At 41.1% G+C, this 18,163-nt stretch overlaps 1 protein-coding gene across 3 annotated transcripts in view; it reads left to right on the forward strand.

The window, feature by feature from the left end:
- The window catches only part of LOC133615374 (zinc finger protein 646), a 37,524-nt gene that overhangs the window by 2,975 nt on the left and 16,386 nt on the right, over window positions 1-18,163 (forward strand). For all 3 annotated transcript variants that reach the window (XM_072915732.1, XM_061973925.2, XM_061973924.2), the window contains one exon: window positions 9,288-11,967. In XM_072915732.1, coding sequence (XP_072771833.1) covers window positions 9,458-11,967 — 2,510 coding nt within the window. In that variant the 5' untranslated portion in view covers window positions 9,288-9,457. The remainder of the gene's footprint in view (window positions 1-9,287; window positions 11,968-18,163) is intronic.

The raw sequence follows: 18,163 nt of genomic DNA on the forward strand, positions 1-18,163 counted from the left end.
CGATGCGTGTGCACGGTACATGTGCACGATGCGTGCGTCTTTGCCGATCTTTGTGTTGTTGTTGCATCGCGGGAAGAAGAGGGGGGGGGGTGCTAGCTAGTTAGCGTTAGCATACCGCTTCTAGTTGCTGCACAAAATGGACGTTTATTGACGTAAAATAGTCAACATTGACACCTTGGTCATGTTTACGTCGCCGCTGATCCATTTACGGCATAAAAGTCAATTCAATGATATTTATGTCTCGTGTGGACAGAACCGCTCACTGTATCAGGATGATGGCCGATACAGATGTACTCACTAAATGTGGTATCAGGATGATGGCCGATACAGATGTACTCACTAAATGTTGTATCAGGATGATGGCCGATACAGATGTACTCACTAAATGTGGTATCAGGATGATGGCTGATACAGATGTACTCACTAAATGTGGTATCAGGATGATGGCCGATACAGATGTACTCACTAAATGTGGTATCAGGATGATGGCCGATATATATGTACTCACTAAACGTGGTGTCAGGATGATGGCCGATACAATACCGATGATCACTGAATTTGGTGTCAGGATGATGGCTGATACGATACCGATGATCACTGAATGTGGTGTCAGGATGATGGCCGATACGATACCGATGATCACTGAATGTGGTGTCAGGATGATGGCCAATACGATACAGATGATCATTAAATGTGGTATCAGGATGATGGCCGATACAGATGTACTCACTAAATGTGGTATCAGGATGATGGCCGATATATATGTACTCACTAAACGTGGTGTCAGGATGATGGCCGATACAATACCGATGATCACTGAATGTGGTGTCAGGATGATGGCCGATACGATACCGATGATCACTGAATGTGGTGTCAGGATGATGGCCGATACGATACAAATGATCACTAAATGTGGTATCAGGATGATGACCAATACAGATGTACTCACTAAATGTGGTATCAGGATGATGGCCGATATATGTACTCATTAAACGTGGTGTCAGGATGATGGCCGATACAATACCGATGATCACTGAATGTGGTGTCAGGATGATGGCCGATACGATACCGATGATCACTGAATGTGGTGTCAGGATGATGGCCGATACGATACCGATGATCACTAAATGTGGTGTCAGGATGATGGTTGATACGTTACCGATGATCACCAAATGTGGTGTCAGGATGATGGCCGATGCAGATGATCACTAAATGTGGTGTCAGGATGATGGCTGATACAGATGTACTCACTAAATGTGGTGTCAGGATGATGGCTGATACAGATGATCACTAAATGTGGTGTCAGGATGATGGCCGATATAGATGATCACTAAATGTGGTGTCAGGCTGATGGCTGATACAGATGTACTCACTAAATGTGGTATCAGGATGATGGCCGATACGGATGTACTCACTAAATGTGGTGTCAGGATGATGGCCGATACAGATGATCACTAAATGTGGTGTCAGGATGATGGCTGATACAGATGTACTCACTAAATGTGGTGTCAGAATGATGGCTGATACGGATGTACTCACTAAATGTGGTTTCAGAATGATGGCCGATACAGATGATCACTAAATGTGGTGTCAGGATGATGGCCGATACAGATGTACTCACTAAATGTGGTGTCAGGATGATGGCCTATATAGATGATCACTAAATGTGGTGTCAGAATGATGGCCGATACAGATGATCACTAAATGTGGTGTCAGGAGGATGATGATGGTGATACAGATTATCACTAAATTGGGTATCAGGATGATGGCCGATACAGGTGTACTCACTAAATGTGGTTTTAGGATGATGGCCGATACAGATGATCACTAAATGAGGTGTCAGGATGATGGCCGATACAGATGATCACTAAATGTGGTGTCAGGATGATGGCTGATACAGATGATCACTAAATGTGGTGTCAGGATGATGGCTGATACAGATGATCACTAAATGTGGTGTCAGGAGGATGATGATGGTGATACAGATTATCACTAAATTGGGTATCAGGATGATGGCCGATACAGGTGTACTCACTAAATGTGGTTTTAGGATGATGGCCGATACAGATGATCACTAAATGTGGTGTCAGCGTGATGGCCGATACAGATGATCATTAAATGTGGTGTCAGCATGATGGCCGATACAGATGATCACTAAATGTGGTGTCAGGATGATGGCTGATACGGAGGATCACTAAATGTGGTGTCAGGCTGATGGCTGATACAGATGTACTCACTAAATGTGGTGTCAGGATGATGGCCGATACCGATGATCACTAAATGTGGTGTCAGGCTGATGGCTGATACAGATGTACTCACTAAATGTGGTGTCAGGATGATGGCCGATATAGATGATCACTAAATGTGGTGTCAGGATGATGGCCGATACCGATGATCACTAAATGTGGTGTCAGGATGATGGCCGATACGAATGTACTCACTAAATGTGGTGTCAGGATGATGGCCGATACAGATGATCACTAAATGTGGTGTCAGGATGATGGCCGATACCGATGATCACTAAATGTGGTGTCAGGATGATGGCCGATACCGATGATCACTAAATGTGGTATCAGGATGATGGCTGATACGAAGGATCACTAAATGTGGTGTCAGGCTGATGGCTGATACGATACCGATGATAACTGAATGTGGTGTCAAGATGATGGCCAATACGATATTGATGATCACTGAATGTGGTGTCAGGATGATGGCCGATACAATACCGATGATCACTAAATGTGGTGTCAGAATGATGGCTGATACGTTACCGATGATCACTAAATGTGGTGTCAGGATGATGGCCGATACAGATGTACTCACTAAATGTGGTGTCAGGATGATGGCCGATATAGATGATCACTAATTGTGGTGTCAGGATGATGGCCGATACAGATGATCACTAAATGTGGTGTCAGGGTGATGGCCAATACAGAAATATACTCACTAAATGTGGTGTCAGGATGATGGCCGATACAGATGATCACTAAATGTGGTGTCAGGATGATGATGGTGATACAGATTATCACTAAATTGGGTATCAGGATGATGGCCGATACAGGTGTACTCATTAAATGTGGTGTCAGGGTGATGGCCAATACAGATGTACTCACTAAATGTGGTGTCAGGATGATGGCCGATATAGATGATCAGTAATTGTGGTGTCAGGCTGATGGCTGATACAGATGATCACTAAATGTGGTGTCAGGATGATGGCCGATACAGATGATCACTAAATGTGGTGTCAGGATGATGGCCGATACAGATGATCACTAAATGTGGTGTCAGGATGATGGCCGATACAGATGATCACTAAATGTGGTGTCAGGATGATGACCGATATAGATGATCAGTAATTGTGGTGTCAGGCTGATGGCTGATACAGATGATCACTAAATGTGGTGTCAGGATGATGGCCGATACAGATGATCACTAAATGTGGTGTCAGGATGATGGCCGATACAGATGATCACTAAATGTGGTGTCAGGATGATGGCCGATACATATTTTCACTAAATGTGGTGTCAGGATGATACCCGATACAGATGATCACTAAATGTGGTGTCAGGATGATGGCCGATACAGATTAACTCACTAAATGTGGTGTCAGGATGATGACCGATACAGTTGATCACTAAATGTGGTGTCAGAATGATGGCCGATACAGTTGCGCTCACTAAATGTGGCGTGAAGATAGATGGCCGATACAGATGCCCACTAAATGTGGCGTGACGATAGATGATGGCCGATGCAGATGCTCACCAAATGTGGCGTGAAGATAGATGATGGCCGATACAGATGCTCACCAAATGTGGCGTGAAGATAGATGATGGCCGATACTGATGCTCACTAAATGTGGCATGAAGATGGATGCTGGTTTAGTCCCATACATGCTGCTGGAGACGGTCAGAGGGTAGATATCTCTATACAATCATCTCCACTCTTAACTCGATACTACATGTATCACGCTATCATATGTATCACATGTATCACACTATTATATGTATAATGGTATCATACGTGTCAGTGTTTAATATGTATTAAAATATACATATTACGGTATTATACGTATCCCAGTATCATACGTCTCACAGTATCATATGTAACACGGTATTATAGTATTGCTATATCATATCTATCACAGTATCAAAGTATTGCAGTATCATATATATCACAGTTTCATATGTATCACGGTATCATAGTATTCCTATATCATATGTATCATATTATCACAGTATCGCATGTGACACAGTATTGTATGTATCACAATTTCATATGTGACACAGTATCATACGTATCAGGGTATCATATTATTCCTGTATCTTATGTATCACAGTATCATATTATCACAGTATCGTATGTGACACAGTGTCATATGTATCACAGTATTGTATGTATAATCGTATCATATGTGACACAGTATCATAGTATCACAGTATCATAGTATAACTAGCGATATTACGGAGATTATTGAAGGTTGTTTTAGCAACAGTTTTAATGTGTGACTCAAACGAGAGTGTTATGTATTACAGTGTTGTATGTATCGCGGTATCATATGTATCACAGTATCGTATGTATCATGGTATCATATGTATCACAGTATCATATTATTACAGTATCATAGTATCACTGTATCATATGTATTACTGTGTCATAGCATTACAGTATTGTATGTATCATGTGTATCATAGTATCGTATGTGTCACAGTATCATATGTATCACAGTACAAGATGTTTTACTGTATCATAGTATCACAGTATTGTATGCATTACAATATCATATGTATCACAGTATCATATGTATCACAGATACATATGTATCACAGTATCGTATGTATTACTGTATCATAGTTTTATAGTATCATATGTATCACAGTATCGTATGTATCACGGTATTATAGTATTCCTGTATCAATCAATGTTTATTTATATAGCCCTAAATCACAAGTTTCTCTATTATTATATGTACCACATTATATGTACCACAGTATCATATGCATTACTTTTATCACAGTATCATATGTATCACAGTATTGTATGTAAAACAGTATCATAGTGTTACAGTATCGTATGTTTCACAATATTGTATGTATCACGGTATCGTAGTATTACAGTATCATAGTAGTACAGTATCGTATGTGTCACACTATTGTAGTAGCACAGTGTCGTATGTATCACAGTATCGTAGTATCATAGTATCGGATGTATGACAGTATCATAGGATTACATTATCATAGTTTCACAGTATCGTATGTATCACAATATCATAGTACCACAGTATCATAGTGTTAGAGTATCGTACATCACAGTATCATAGTTTTACAGTACCTTATGTATCATAGTATTACAGTATCATAGTAGTACAGTATCATATGTATCACAGTATCGTATTATTACAGTATCATAGTAGTACAGTATCGTTTGTATCACAGTATCATAATAGTACAGAATTGTATATATCACATTATCGTAGTATTACAGTATCATAATAGTACAGAATTGTATATATCACAGTATCGTATGCATCAGAGTATCATAGTAGTACAGTATTGTATGTATCACAGTATCATATGTATCAGAGTATCATAGTAGTACAGTATCACAGTATCACAGTATCGTATGTATCAGAGTATCATAGTAGTACAGTATCGTATGTATCACAGTATCGTAATATTACAGTGTCATAGTATCGTATGTGTCAGAGTATCATAGTAGTACAGTATCACAGTGTCACAGTATGGTATGTATCAGAGTATCATAGTAGTACAGTATCACATTATCGTAGTATTACAGTGTCACAGTATCGTATGTATCAGAGTATCATAGTACTACAGTATCACAGTATCGTATGTATCAGAGTATCATAGTAGTACAGTATCACATTATTGTAGTTTTACAGTGTCACAGTATCGTATGTATCAGAGTATCATAGTAGTACAGTATCACAGTATCGTAGTATTACAGTGTCACAGTATGGTATGTATCAGAGTATCATAGTAGTACAGTATCACATTATTGTAGTTTTACAGTGTCACAGTATCGTATGTATCAGAGTATCATAGTAGTACAGTATCACAGTATCGTAGTATTACAGTGTCACAGTATGGTATGTATCAGAGTAGTACAGTATCACAGTGTTGGTGTTAAGGCACTATTTGGGATGTGGGATCTGTGCTTGTCTTGTGCAGCCCTTTGAGACGTTGGTGATTGAGAGCTATAGAAGTCAACTTTGATTGATGATTGATTGATTTAGTGACTTTTGACACATTGAAATCAGTTCTGGAAGCCGGATGCAGATTTTTTTTTTAAATCTTTTTTTTAATCGGCCGGTCTGCTTGTTTTGTTTTTTTTAATGTGATCCATGTTGGTGTTTTGTCTTGTTTATATTTGATGGCTCAAATTCCCTCCCCGTTTATTGCTGCCACATTTGGATTGGCTGCAAGTTTAGTCAAGTGACAAATACTGCCTCAGTTTGACTTTAGCACCAGGGACTGTAACTCTAAGTTGAACTTCATCCTGTGCCAGGACTCCAGTAAATGACTTCTTTTAGTCTCTGGAAGTCCATGGAAACTTCACTTTTATCTCCCGCGGGATTCCAGGCTAGCTGTTAGCTTCAAGCTCACCAGACCAACAACAAACATTGTGAAGTGTTCATGTGCCTTGTGAAGTGTTCATGTGCCTTGTGAAGTGTTCATGTGCCTTGTGAAGTGTTCATGTGCCTTGTGAAGTGTTCATGTGCCTTGTGAAGTGTTCATGTGCCTTGTGAAGTGTTCATGTGCCTTGTGAAGTGTTCATGTGCCTTGTGAAGTGTTCATGTGCCTTGTGAAGTGTTCATGTGCCTTGTGAAGTGTTCATGTGCCTTGTGAAGTGTTCATGTGCCTTGTGAAATGTTCATGTGCCTTGTGAAGTGTTCATGTGCCTTGTGAAGTGTTCATGTGCCTTGTGAAGTGTTCATGTGTCTTGTGAAGTGTTCATGTACCTTGTGAAGTGTTCATGTTCCTTGTGAAGTGTTCATGTGCCTTGTGAAGTGTTCATGTGCCTTGTGAAATGTTCATGTGCCTTGTGAAGTGTTCATGTGCCTTGTGAAGTGTTCATGTGCCTTGTGAAATGTTCATGTGCCTTGTGAAGTGTTCATGTGCCTTGTGAAGTGTTCATGTGTCTTGTGAAGTGTTGAAAAGGAGTCTCTTGGAGAAGTGGCTGACAAGTTAGCAAGTGACATCATTGTTGATGCTGACTGATCCTTATGATCAACTCTTGTGAACTCATGCACTTATCGCATGTCATTTTTATTATCTATAGCAGGGCTGTCAAAAGTGTGGCCATTTGTCTTAAAGGCACATTCTAGAAATACTATTCAATGAACAAAACATAACAAAAGTGGAATAAAAAAGCTTGCAGGTGAAATGTCATTTATAAAAAGTTCTAGTGTTGACTAATAAAACAAAGGTGTTTAACACGGTCATTGCTCAAAACATCGTATTGAATCTTCTTATGAATGATTGACATATCCAAGGCTGCCGTTACTTCACATCAAATATTACGTATAGTTTTTGTGGAACATTTTGCCATAAAAAGCATAGTTGTTTTCTTTTTTTGACAAAAAGGGCAGAAAAGAAAGAAAAATGAGATAAAAGACAAATAAAAAGTTAGAATTGAGGGCTAGATGTGAAGGAGATGGAAATAAATAATGCATGTATGCCCTGGCCATGCACCATTGTCATCATTTCATCACACAAGCAAACAACTTTTATACTGAAATAAATACAGCTACAACTTATTAAATACAAATATAGAACAAACTAGTAAAGTTTAGATCCATGAAGGAAAGAAGAAAGTGAATGAATGTTAATAACTGAATACATTTACATAAAAATGTGTTTTCTTTTGTATTATTTTTTAATGAATAAAGTAACGTTTATGACAACCTTTTTCCAATATAGAATGTGAGATACAACAAGATGATGCTTCATTTATCATTTCTTTTCAAAACACTTACAAAAAATGTGACCCTAAAATTTTACTGTGGGACCCCAATTTTATGACTCTATGGGGTCCCTGGGTTCCTGACGGCAACACTGAGTATTGTATGTATCACAGTAGCATAGTATTACAGTATCATATGTATCACAGTATCATATGTATCACATTATATAGTACTACAGTATCATATGTATCATAGTACTACAGTATCATATGTATCACAGTATCATAGTACTACAGTATCATATGTATCACAGTATCATATGTATCACATTATATAGTACTACAGTATCATATGTATCATAGTACTACAGTATCATATGTATCACAGCATCATAGTACTACAGTATCATATGTATCACAGTACTACAGTATCATATGTCTCACAGTATCATATGTATCACAGTATCATAGTACTACAGTATCATATGTATCACAGTATCATATGTATCACATTATGTAGTACTACAGTATCATATGTATCATAGTACTACAGTATCATATGTATCACTGTATCATAGTACTACAGTATCATATGTATCACAGTATCATATGTATCACATTATATAGTACTACAGTATCATATGTATCATAGTACTACAGTATCATATGTATCACTGTATCATAGTATTACAGTATCATATGTATCACAGTATCATAGTATTACAGTATTATATGTATCATAGTATTACAGTATTATATGTATCACAGTACAATGTCTATTACTGTATCATAGTATTACAGTATCATATGTATCACAGTACAATCTGTATTACTGTATCATAGTATTACAGTATTATATGTATCATAGTATTACTGTATTATATGTATCACAGTACAATGTGTATTACTGTATCATAGTATTACAGTATTATATGTATTACAGTACAATGTGTATTACTGTATCATAGTATTACAGTATTATATGTATCACAATACAATATGTATTACTGTACCATAGTATTACAGTATTGTATGTATCATAGAATTCCAGTATCATGTGTGTCACAGTATCGTATGTATCATAGTATTACAGTATTATATGTATCACAATACAATATGTATTACTGTATCATAGTATTACATTATCGTATGTATCATAGTATTACACAATATTACAGTGTAATATGATGTGTGATTACGTGTAATAATAAAAATGCTTCTTTTATGAACTAATTGTTTTCATCATAAACAAATATTCCTTAATGGTTGCCATAGAAACACTGTTGGGTAGTGGGCGGAGCTTCTCCCGGCCGGGCAGACATTTTGTTGACAATGACTGATTGTCTCCGTTTCTGTCTTCGTAGAAACGCGCCCCACACCAGCCGTCAGGGGCGGGCCCCGATTGTCCGCCAGGGAGAAGATGGGCGGCGCCCTCCACCGATGAGCTGAGCCCCCTCCCCCCTCCCCGCATCCCCGGGGTCACCGTCGGCTGCAGCGTGGTGACTCCTCCCCTAAAGACCGGCGCCGGCCTACTATGGCAATGCATGATATGAGTGGTTCCAAGGGTTTCCCCTGCAAAGAATGTGATATGGTCTGCCCCAGCACTCCCAGTCTTCTAGAACACATGAAAGCACATTACCAGCAAGGAGAGAGTGCACGTTTTGAGTGTGAGCAGTGTGGACGACTTTACAAGCACGCCGCCAGCCTCGCCAACCACAAAAAGTCTCACGAAGTGGGCTCCTTCCAGTGTCCCGTCTGCACCCGCACCCTGCCCAACGCCGTGGCCCTCAAGAACCACCTTCGCATACACACCTTGTCCCCAAGTAGCGCGCACGCCGAGGAGGAGAGCGAGGAGGCTCCCGAGGAAGGAGGTCATCACGAGAGGGACTACGGCCTCGCTCAGGACTTAGCGGACGGCTTCGGGCGCCCGCACCTGAACAACAGCGGCCTGCAGGGCCACGAAGCGGACGAGCACGAGAAGAAAGGTTCCCCCGGGTCGGACGACGCCTGGGACCGACCGTTCAAGTGCGACCAGTGCGACAGAAGCTACCGGCACCACGGCAGCTTGGTGAACCACAAGAAGTGTCACCAGCAAGGAAGCTTCAAGTGCTCCGTGTGCTTCAAACAATTCAGCAACCTGGCCGCTCTCAACAGCCACGAAAGAAGCCACTCCAAGTTCAAGACCCCGGCCGCCCCCATGGTGAGCGGCAGCAGCGGCAGCCTCCTGGAGTCGGAGCGCCGCGGCGGCAGTTCTCAGGCGTCCCAGAGCGACAGCTCCTGCTTCTGCCACCTGTGTCAGATCTCGCTGCCCAACAAGTCCGACTTCCAGGAGCACATTCTCCTGCACAACACCGCCACACCGTCTCTCGGACTCTCCCGCAGCTTCCCCGCCATCATGCCCCACAATCTGAGTGCGGTTCGATCTCCGGCCTACACTCCGGCCCTCGGGGACCCGTTGCCCTTGCCGCCTTTACCCAGTGACAAAAGGGGTCCTTATGACCCCATAATGGGCCCTCCGGTCAATAATCCCATCTATACGTGTGCGTACTGCGGAGCAGGGCATCCCGACTTGGAGACTCTTAAAGTCCACTACTTGACGCACGACCCTCACTCCACCTCCCACGGCCAGGACAGTTCCATCCTCAACTCCGAGACGCTAAGTTCTGCTTCCCAGGGCTCAGTGTCTTCCCCTTCTGGAGGCCACATGGCACAGTCCGGTTCTCCAGAGGACGCGGATCGTCGCTTTAAGTGTGGCGAGTGTGGCAAGAGCTACCGGCACGCGGGCAGCCTGGTCAACCACAAGCGCTGCCATCAGACAGGCCACTATCAGTGTAGCGTCTGTTGCAAGCAGTACCCTCACCTGGCGGCGCTGCACAGCCACCTGCGAAGCCACAAGGGCCGCTCCTCCAACCAGCAGCTCGGCGACGGCAATGACTGGTTGTCTCCAGAGCCTCTCACGCTGGACTCTCAGCAGAGCTACGTGCAGGAGGGCAGGGGCACCACCACGCCCATCTCTCTCTCCGCCAGCCTCACCGACGCGGCCCACTTTGTCCCGGATGCCGGACACAACAGCGCTCTGGACTCCCTGGAGTTCCACGAGCGCTTCGACGGCGGCTCGACTCACCGACAGGCCGACCGCCATGTGTGCGCCGACTGCGGCGAGATGTACGCCGATGTGTCAGGCATTAAGTCCCACATGTGCCCGCGCCGTGGTCAAGCGGCGCCTCCGCAGCAGAGCAACATGTCCAACGGCTTCCTGGGCAACATGAACTACCACAGCACCAGTAGCAACTCCATGGCCGCCGGCAGCCTGAAGGAGGGAAGCGGCCAACGACCGTACTCTCAGACCGGAGGCAAGAGGATGGCCACTGCCGACAAGAACGACGAGGATGACGGGGAAGTCTACCAGTGCTCCGTGTGCGGAAACCACTACGCCAGCCTCAGAGCCTTGCGCAGCCATCTGCGAAGTCACGCCAACAATCCCAGCGGCCCTGGACCGTCCAGCCTGCAGCAGGATTGGAGGATGATCTGCCCCACATGCGGACAAAGTTTCTCCAGGAAGCAGGACCTCCTAAATCACCAGCTAGTCCACGGCCCACAAAGACCGGACGGCCAACAGCAGGGCATCGGAGGGACTTCCAGCAATGGCGGCGACAAGATGGACGGGCGCAGCCACATCTGCGTAGACTGTGGTATGTTTTTTGCCGACCGTCACCACCTGATCACTCACCTGTGTCCCGGCAAGAATCGAGCCGGTTCCTTGGCCAAGCAGGGCCTAAACGGAGCCAAAAGGATGTCCGGAGGTGAGGGCGTCGCCGGAGGAAGCCGCGACTTTGCCGGGAACGGACGTCGGCCAATGATGGACCAGAGTGACAAACCCCACAAGTGTGACCAGTGTGGGCGGGGCTACAGGCACCCGTGCTCCCTCCTCAACCACAAGAAGTCCCACAAGACGGGTGTGTTCCGCTGCCTGGTGTGTCAGAAACGTTACTACAACCTGCTGGCCCTCAAGAACCACCAGAGGACTCACTTCGATCTCAAGAGGTACGGCGCTGCCATTTTACCACTCTTTATTTGAAAATGCTAGTATCAATCATCGCTCAACTCAATAAAAATGTAAGGCGTTCACGTAACCGCGTACGGAGTCACACAATTGGCCAATAAAACAGAATCAGCTGTTAAATGTCAGATAAATTGTTGTCACTGTGAGGAGAAGAAACATTCATTTGTTTGGGAAAATAATCATTCATCCCCAAAACACTTCCTCAACTAAACATGTGGAGACTTGAAAGTAGAAAGCTGAAGCTAGCAAGAACAATCATACACTCTTACACACATCCATCATCTGTTGTGTTGTTGTGAACGACATCATGGATGTAACATCACAAACAATCATACACACACAACACATTCATCATCTGTTGTGTTGTTGTGAACAATATCATGGATGTAACATCACAAACAATCATACACACACAACACATCTCATCTGTTGTGTTGTTGTGAACAACATCATGGATGTAACATCACAAACAATCATACACACACAACACATCCATCATCTGTTGTGTTGTTGTGAACAACATCATGGATGTAAAATCACAAGTAATCATACACGCACAACACATCTCATCTGTTGTGTTGTTGTGAACGACATCATGGATGTAAAATCACAAACAATCATACACACACAACACATCCATCATCTGTTGTGTTGTTGTGAACAACATCATGGATGTAACATCAATGTACAATTAATCATACACACACAACACATCTCATCTGTTGTGTTGTTGTGAACAACATCATGGATGTAGCATCAATGTACAATTAATCATACACACACAACACATCCATCATCTGTTGTGTTGTTGTGAACGACATCATGGATGTAACATCACAAACAATCATACACACACAACACATCCATCATCTGTTGTGTTGTTGTGAACGACATCATGGATGTAACATCACAAACAATCATACACACACATCCATCATCTGTTGTGTTGTTGTGAACAACATCATGGATGTAACATCAATGTACAATTAATCATACACACACAACACATCTCATCTGTTGTGTTGTTGTGAACAACATCATGGATATACATCAATGTACAATTAATCATACACACACAACACATCCATCATCTGTTGTGTTGTTGTGAACGACATCATGGATGTAACATCACAAACAATCATACACACACAACACATCCATCATCTGTTGTGTTGTTGTGAACGACATCATGGATATAAAATCACAAACAATCATACACGCACAACACATCCATCATCTGTTGTGTTGTTGTGAACAACATCATGGATGTAACATCACAAACAATCATACACACACAACACATCTCATCTGTTGTGTTGTTGTGAACGACATCATGGATATAAAATCACAAACAATCATACACACACAACACATCCATCATCTGTTGTGTTGTTGTGAACGACATCATGGATGTAACATCACAAACAATCATACACACAACACATCTCATCTGTTGTGTTGTTGTTAACAACATCATGGATGTAACATCAATGTACAATTAATCATACACACACAACACATCTCATCTGTTGTGTTGTTGTGAACAACATCATGGATGCAACATCACAAACAATCATACACAGACAACACATCCATCATCTGTTGTGTTGTTGTGAACAACATTATGGATGTAAAATCACAAACAATCATACACACACAACACATCTCATCTGTTGTGTTGTTGTGAATGACATCATGGATGTAAAATCACAAACAATCATACACACACAACACATCTCATCTGTTGTGTTGTTGTGAACAACATCATGGATGTAACATCACAAACAATCATACACACACAACACATCTCATTTGTTGTGTTGTTGTGAACAACATCATGGATGTACATCAATGTACAATTAATCATACACACACAACACATCCATCATCTGTTGTGAACAACATTATGGATGTAAAATCACAAACAATCATACACACACAACACATCTCATCTGTTGTGTTGTTGTGAACGACATCATGGATGTAAAATCACAAACAATCATACACACACAACACATCCATCATCTGTTGTGTTGTTGTGAACAACATCATGGATGTAACATCAATGTACAATTAATCATACACACACAACACATCTCATCTGTTGTGTTGTTGTGAACAACATCATGGATATACATCAATGTACAATTAATCATACACACACAACACATCCATCATCTGTTGTGTTGTTGTGAATGACATCATGGATGTAACATCACAAACAATCATACACACACAACACATCCATCATCTGTTGTGTTGTTGTGAACGACATCATGGATGTAACATCACAAACAATCATACACACACAACACATCCATCATCTGTTGTGTTGTTGTGAACGACATCATGGGGATGTAAAATCACAAACAATCATACATACACAACACATCTCATCTGTTGTGTTGTTGTGAACAACATCATGGATGTACATCAATGTACAATTAATCATACACACATAACACATCTCATCTGTTGTGTTGTTGTGAAGGACATCATGGATGTAACATCAATGTACACACAATCATACACACACAACACATCTCATCTGTTAAGCCTCCAACCCTCAGCAAGGAGGGAGGGCTCATGATAGGAGCGCCACGAGTTTCATGTTCCGTCATTTAGTCCAATAACGCGACAGAAATGGACGTGAAGACCACAGAAAAGATATCTGTGGCAAAAATGCAAACTTTGTGTAAATATCTTGACAATTATGAGATGATTTTATAAGTCAAGAAGGTGAGGCAGCAGCTCACACATTCTCATACTTTCTGTCACACCCAGGAAGAAATGATGTCAGCCATCTTGAAAAATGTCTCAACTAAAATATACGTGACGGAGCCCAGAAATGTTTTTAATTGAAATGTAGACAATATTTCAGGAGGAAACCTTACAAAGTGTATACAATTGTGTAGATGATGTAGAATCATTTTAACAATTTTCCCAGGAGATTTGTCATATTTAAAAATAAAATGTTGATGCTCCTCTTAGACACACGTTTTGTTATGTTACAGCCTTATTCCAAAATAGATTCATTTTTGTCCTCAAAATTCTACACACAATAAAGACAATGTAAGTTTTTGTTGATTTTTTATTTGCAAATATACTGTATATAAAAAATAAAGAACGATTGGTACATATTTATTGACAGCCTTTGCTCAATACTTTGTATGTGTAGAGACTATCTGGATAAAACCAGCCTGATTAAGCCTGAGAGGTGCTGCATCGAGGAAAGAGAGAAAGTGCCCAAAGATAGGTGTGCCAAGATTGTGGCATTGTATTCAAAATGGCTTTCTGCCCGCTATTTTGGAGCTTGTGGCTCAAGAGTAACTGACGCCATTACAATTTCCCCGCACTACGGAATGGACCGAGGGTCATAAAAGAGTCCGAACGCATGCGCGTTAATCACGTGTCAAAAAATATTAAAGGAACTTGATTAAAACGTTAACTTTGACAGCCCTACTTTTCATCTCATAATTTCGGCTTTTTATTTTTAGAATTCCGGCTTTTTATCTCATAATAAGGACTTTTTATTTCATAATTATGACCTTTTCTCTAATAATTATGACAATTTATCTCATAGTTTTTTACTGTCTTTTCTCATAAGTAGGGATGATGTTTGATAAGAAATTATCGAGTTTGAGCCTATTATCGAACCGATTCCTTATTGATTCTCTTATGGAGTCCAGATAGGTTGTTGGATATGGAAAAAAAACACACAATATTTGGTTAGGAAATCACTTCACATTCTCTACTGCTCGCTACTATAGTATTACCATGTCTGAGTTATTGTGCAGAAATAACTACAAATGTGCGCTACATTCGTTAACAGTGTTCAGTGTTTCCCACAGGACAGGCATCTATTTGTGGTGGTGTGGGCGGGGGGTGGCGGCGGCGGCGGCGATGACCAAGAAGAACGCGGAGTTGGAATATAATTACAACATTTTATGTACATATTTATATACAGATTTGAACAATTAGTGATTCACTGAAATATATTTATTAATTGTGGTTCTTACAAAAAATATATTTTTTTAAATATAAAAGCTAAAATGTCTCTTAAAGCTCTGCCCCTTTAATTAGTGAATACTAAATAATTTAACTTTAGCCTACTACTACAACCATATTATTTACCAGCAACATGAAGTGAAACAGAGGCAGAGGTGTCCTGCCACAGTCAGTCAACCTCCTCCTCCTCCTCCTGCTGCTGCTGAACAGGTCGCACCTGTGGTCCGGACTGTAGGCCTACCTCCTCTCCAAGTCGAGCCCTTTTCGGCCGTTGAAAATATTTTTCTATACTCATCTGTGTGAAGGAGTGAACATCCAACATTAGAATTTATTACTAACGAGCAGAAGCGCTCTATGTACAGTGCCGTCTAACCTTAAGCGGCAGCAGCTCAACACATGCAGGGTTCAACGTTAAGCTTTTTTTCTACTTGCCCGACTTCTCAAATCTACTTGCCCCAATATTTTTACTTGTCCTGCCTAGGTTTTTTTCTGGCTGTGTAGTGCTCATGGCTTATATCTTACTAAAATCCTTCCCGTTGACTATTTACAACACTACACAGTATTTATTATTATTATTATCTATAATTACATTTAAATGGCATTGCATACATGTAAAATTAAATGCTATTTCACATTATTTGACCAGTAGCAGTTACACTCATCTGAACAGGTCAGCCACCTGTTTAAAGCCCGATCACAGTTGAAATCTTGAAATGAAGGGCCTTTAATGGCCAAAACATTAACCTGGACAACATTTTAACAGCTGGTTGGCTCAGATTTTATTCTTTTCATTGCATTCACATGCTGCAGTGGACAGTGGACAATTTAGCTTCAGTCCATGTGTGTTTATTGACAACAGGGTTATAACCTGGACACGTTAGCTCGTCGGTATGAAAACAGGTGACTGTTACTGCGTGCGTCTGCCCCGGACCCCGAGTCAAACAGCGGCGGTGTTAATGAAGCAGCGTCAGGCTGCTCACCGTCAGTGAAACGCTCTGTGAAATCGCGGATTAACGTTGAATATATGACGAGCCGCGAGCGATGCAGCTATAACCTATCTACCTATAACTTATATTACCCTCATATTCTGATCCGGTCGGTCCGTTCTTCTTTTACTTCGTCGTTTTCGTCTTCTTCTTCTTCTTCTTCTGGCCCACCAGGTGAATTAAGTGCTATTGGCGGAGTTACAATGCATACTACTGCACCGGAGTTGTAACCACAAGGTACATTCACAGACAGAGTCCCATTGCTTTTATGAGCGGTCGAGCGAGTCAAAAGCCGAAAAATCCATTTGTTGCGGACGTAATTCTTTCGTGGCGGGCCGCCACAAATAAATGAATGTGTGGGAAACACTGGTGTTACAAAAAAGATCAATTAGACTGATACATAATGTTGGATATAGAGAACATACAAACACTTTATTTATTGAGTCAAAAATATTAAAGTTGGATGATTTGGTAAAATTGCAAACAGCTAAAATGATGTGTAATTAAATGATGGAATGGATGAAGTAAAGAAGTGAAACATTGTACTGATATGATCCACTTTAAGAGCTTGTTGCTTACAAAGTACAAAGAAGAAGACTTATGAGAAATACTTTCAACCTTATTGAAAATAAGATATTCTTCATCTCAGTATATTAATAAAGATTGAATTAATTGTATATACTAATTCACAGATATGTTATTATAAAAAGGTCAGTAAATGATGTATATATTTGTATGAAGTGGGAAAGAGGTAAGATTAAATAAGCTTTACTTCTTCCTACTCCTGTAAAGTGAAATGATATGAAACTGTGATGTATTATGATGTGGTCGCATCATGTTTTGTTTAGTTATGTTCTGTTAGTTTTGGACTTCCTTAGTTGTTTTGTGCACTTCGGGGGTTTGTTTTAGTCACCATGGTTACTTATGATTTTCACCTGCCTTGTATGTTGCTCATCAGAGACTCTATTTAAGCCTGCCTTTTCCGGTCACTCGTCGTGGCTTCATTGTTTGCATTTGCAACATTCTGCTTTTCCAGCTCATGATTCCTGTGCTAAAGTTACCTTAGCTCAGGGGTGCTCACACTTTTTCTGCAGGCGAGCTACTTTTCAATTGATCAAGTCGTGGGGATCTACCTCATTCATATATATCATTTATATTTACTTATTTATGAAGTATATGTTTT

This window comes from Nerophis lumbriciformis, linkage group LG22, assembly GCF_033978685.3.
Source record: "Nerophis lumbriciformis linkage group LG22, RoL_Nlum_v2.1, whole genome shotgun sequence".
NCBI classification, from domain to species: Eukaryota; Metazoa; Chordata; class Actinopteri; order Syngnathiformes; family Syngnathidae; genus Nerophis; species Nerophis lumbriciformis.